Source organism: Sinocyclocheilus rhinocerous, unplaced genomic scaffold (genome assembly GCF_001515625.1).
Source record: "Sinocyclocheilus rhinocerous isolate Xijiao unplaced genomic scaffold, SAMN03320098_v1.1 scaffold2184, whole genome shotgun sequence".
NCBI classification, from domain to species: domain Eukaryota; kingdom Metazoa; phylum Chordata; class Actinopteri; order Cypriniformes; family Cyprinidae; genus Sinocyclocheilus; species Sinocyclocheilus rhinocerous.
The window spans coordinates 156,343-160,167 of NW_015635537.1; the positions used below are offsets into that span (position 1 = coordinate 156,343).

At 39.6% G+C, this 3,825-nt stretch overlaps 1 protein-coding gene across 2 annotated transcripts in view; it reads left to right on the forward strand.

Moving 5' to 3' along the window:
- The window catches only part of LOC107747229 (INO80 complex subunit D-like), an 18,374-nt gene that overhangs the window by 12,596 nt on the left and 1,953 nt on the right, over window positions 1-3,825 (forward strand). For both annotated transcript variants that reach the window (XM_016561679.1, XM_016561680.1), the window contains exons 5-8: window positions 1,036-1,260; window positions 1,354-1,448; window positions 1,599-1,732; window positions 1,830-2,044. In XM_016561679.1, coding sequence (XP_016417165.1) covers window positions 1,036-1,260; window positions 1,354-1,448; window positions 1,599-1,732; window positions 1,830-2,044 — 669 coding nt within the window. The remainder of the gene's footprint in view (window positions 1-1,035; window positions 1,261-1,353; window positions 1,449-1,598; window positions 1,733-1,829; window positions 2,045-3,825) is intronic.

Consider the following 3,825-nt stretch of genomic DNA (forward strand, 5'->3'; position numbering starts at 1 on the left):
ACACACACTGTTGTTGTTTTTCATCATTTTAGAAAGTGTCCTGTTTAATTAAATGTACTAATTTAAAATGCAATAAAATTTTGTATTCTCACTTTTTAAAAATATATATTTTAATAAACACAGGTCAGAATAAGTATGTTGTTTAAATTTGTACATAAATATAAGTGTTACATTGAATGACAGTGGAACATTATTTCACCCACATTTTGACATTTTATACTCCCAAAACTTATTTGGGACCTTAAAAGTTGACACTTTACTTGCATTTAACGTGCTTTCTATGTATATAAAATCACTTTTTGATATATGCATACATTCACAAACACACACAAACGTTGTGGTCAGTAAGGAAATTATTTATTTTATTCAGCAAGGATGATATTAAATTGATGAAAAGTGACATTAAAGATATTTATAAAGTTACAAAAGCAATGCTTTTTCAGCTGATACTGTTCTTTTCAACTTTCCATTTCCCATAGTATCCTAAAAGAGTCATGAGAAATCCACTCAATTATTAAATGTTTCTTGAGCAGCAAATCAGCATATTAGAATGATTTCTGAAGGATCATGTGACACTGAAGACTGGAGTAATGATACTTAAAAACTCAGCTTTGCATCACAGAAATATTTTTTCATTAATTTTTTAATACATTTTAAAATATACTAAATTACAAAACAGTTGTTTTGAATTGTAGTAATATTTTATAATATATGCAATGTCCTTGATATATATGTCCTTGATGTCTGATCATATATGCATGTGTGTTTCCATAGGGCTAGACTGGTCTGAGGACAGTACAGATGATGAAGATACCGAGGAGCTTGTTCCTTTATTGCCTCGGGCCTGGAGACTTCAGGAAAGAAGCTCCCTTCAAAGGTGAGAAATTCACTTGCTCACTTGCTCCTCACAACTTCTGAGATGGTAAATATAATGCCATTTACAATTAATGTACTCCACGTGTATAGATCAAAATGTTTTAGAGAAAAGCAAACATGTTATTATCCAGGCTGATTTGTTTTGTTTGTATACGTCAGCTCCTCCAATGAAAAGCCGCTTTCTCGGCGGGCACGTCTGGCACAGCTATGTACATACCTACAGGAGAGGTATAAACACCTGTGCCGACAGGACAGGGCAGCCACCCGTCACAGCAGATACCGATACGCCTTCCGGAAAGCTCTGCTCCATGCTGCAAGCAAAGACTCAGACTGCACTGCACAGCTCATTCAGAAACTCAGCAAGAGCTCACAGACCTCAACCTGGTGTGTTGAACATGACATGTTTGCAAGGATTGTGTGCATTTCAGGGCTGTGTGCCATGTTAATATGTCTGTATAAATGATTTAATTTTTTCAGTTCACACAAGTATGAAAGGACAATGTGTACAGGAACCACGAACGGTCAAAGCTGCAGCAACATAGCTTTGCCATTTTCACGTCACTGTTTTCAACGTATCCTTTATGTAAAATGACCAGACGTTAGTGGTGGCCTAGTGATGAAACGATGAACTGTCAGTGTGAACAATGGCCAAGTCACAAGCAACACCTACGTGCAGTTGTCAGATGCCAGTGTGTTATGTTCTTGACAGCACGTTGACGCAGATATCCTGTTGAATCGCTCTCAGCAGCTGTTCTCCAGTTGCACGGCGCGGTTCGCTGATGGACAGCAGTGCTCCGTTCCTGTGTTTGACATCACTCACCAAACACCTCTTTGTGACGAACATGCCAAGAAAATGGTGAGAAACCACACAACTTATCTTGATAACCTTAAAAGGGATGTGTTTACACCATACAGAGTTGGTTGTAAGTTGTACGTAAATGTGTGTGTGGCAGGATAATTTCCTGCGTGGGGATGGCAACAGACGCAGTCAGCAACAGCAGCTGCGGCGCCCACGTAAGAAGACGAAGCCGCCTGCACTGACGAAGAAACACAAAAAGAAAAGAAGACGAGGTCCACACAGACCGCAGAAGCCCATTCCTCCCGCTGTGCCACAGGGCAACTTGCTAATGCCCTCGCTCTCACTGCCCACTCACCACGCCCATGTCAGGTGCATATCCTGCTTTCAAATGCATCACAGTCTTGCTTCACAAATGTTTCGTTGTTGCATTTCAAAATGTGTCCTTTTACACATCAGAAATACCAATGTTGTAGTCAAGACCAGCTCATTTGAGTCCAAGTCAAGTCACCTTTAGTTATATAGTGCTTTATACAATACAGATTGTGTCAAAGCAGCTTTATAGTATTAAAGAGGAAAATAGTGTGTCGATAATGCAAGAGGACAATAGTAAACAGTCAATTTTTCAGTTAAAGTCAGTTCATCGTTGATTCAGTGATGGCATCATCCAGCTCAGTTCAGTTCACTTCAAATAGCCAGAAATTAAGTGTCCCCAACTAAGCAAGCCAAAGGCGATGATAAGGAACTTAAACTCCATCGGTGACAGAAGGGAAGAAAAACAACTTGGGAGAAACCAGGCTCAGTCGGGGGGCCAGTTCTCCTCTGGCCAGATGAAACCAGCATGGTGTCTAGCTCAAGAGCCAAGTAGGTTGAGTTCAAGTCAAGATTGAGACTAGAAGAGGTTCTGAATGATCCATACCATGTAAATAAGGGGTACCCAGTCCTGTTCCTGGAGATATATCTTCTTACAAAGTTCATCCCTGATTCTAAGTCCAGCTAATTAAGGTGCACTTTTTTTTTCAGGAGCAGTTGATAATTACAGATAATATAACAGGTGTGCTGGAGCAGGGTTGGAATTGAACTCTGCAGGTAGATATATCTCCAGGAACAGGACAGGGCACCCCTGAGTTACACAGTAAATATGAAAAATTCTGTCACGATAGCACAGAGTAGATCATATGTGCTAGTTGGCATGGACCACAAAATGTATCCACAGTATAATGCTGAGACCATGACAAGACCAAGACCATGATAATATGGTCTTGAGACCAAGTCCAGTTTCGAATACTAACAAAACTGACAAATACATGTTGTATTGCCAGTGTTGTCACAAGGATACTGTAACAGCCAGTAGATTAGGACAACTACTGTCATCAAAGAGTAACAGTATCTCACTGAGGAAGTTAGTTAATGTAAGACAATCTGTCGGTATGTTGATAGCTAGCTATCTGAAATGCAACTCTTCTGGTTCAATGAAAGGCATGAAGGGAAGGTTACCGCCACAGCAACAACACAAGAGGATCTGTGCTTGTAATGTGTTGGCCAACCATTCATATTTATGTACTTCTTAGAGTATGTTTCCGACTTTATTCAACTTAAAGGAGACATATTATGCCCCTTTTTACAATATGTAATATAAGCCTCTGGTGTCCCCAGAATGTGTCTGTGAAGTTTCAGCTCAAAATACTCCACAGATCATTTATTATATCATTTTGATAATGCCTATTTTGAGTGGAAGCAGAAACACGCTGTTTTTCGGGCCTGTCTCTTTAAATGCAAATGAGCTGCTGCTCCACGCCATTACAGCTCATACCTGCTAAAAAGCATCTGTTTCGGTTCTGATTATCATGTTTATCGCGCTGAAATCATGCATTTTAAACCGTATTAGTTTAAACTTCTGATATACGGTTTTCTTAGAGCATTCATCCGTAGCACATGGACAGAAAGCGGCTGTATGTGTCACAGTATGTGAGTACTAAACTAAGTTCTCTTTCACACACAAGTTCACGTTAAAAACACACATGAGTTACAAAAAACAGTCGGTTATGTCTAAGGTAAACAGCTGAGAAATAAATCGCATGTTTATTTTAGATCTGTGTGGCAGCAGCAACAGTAAATTAATCATTAAATCCACTGCTCTGTTGTCTCCTCTG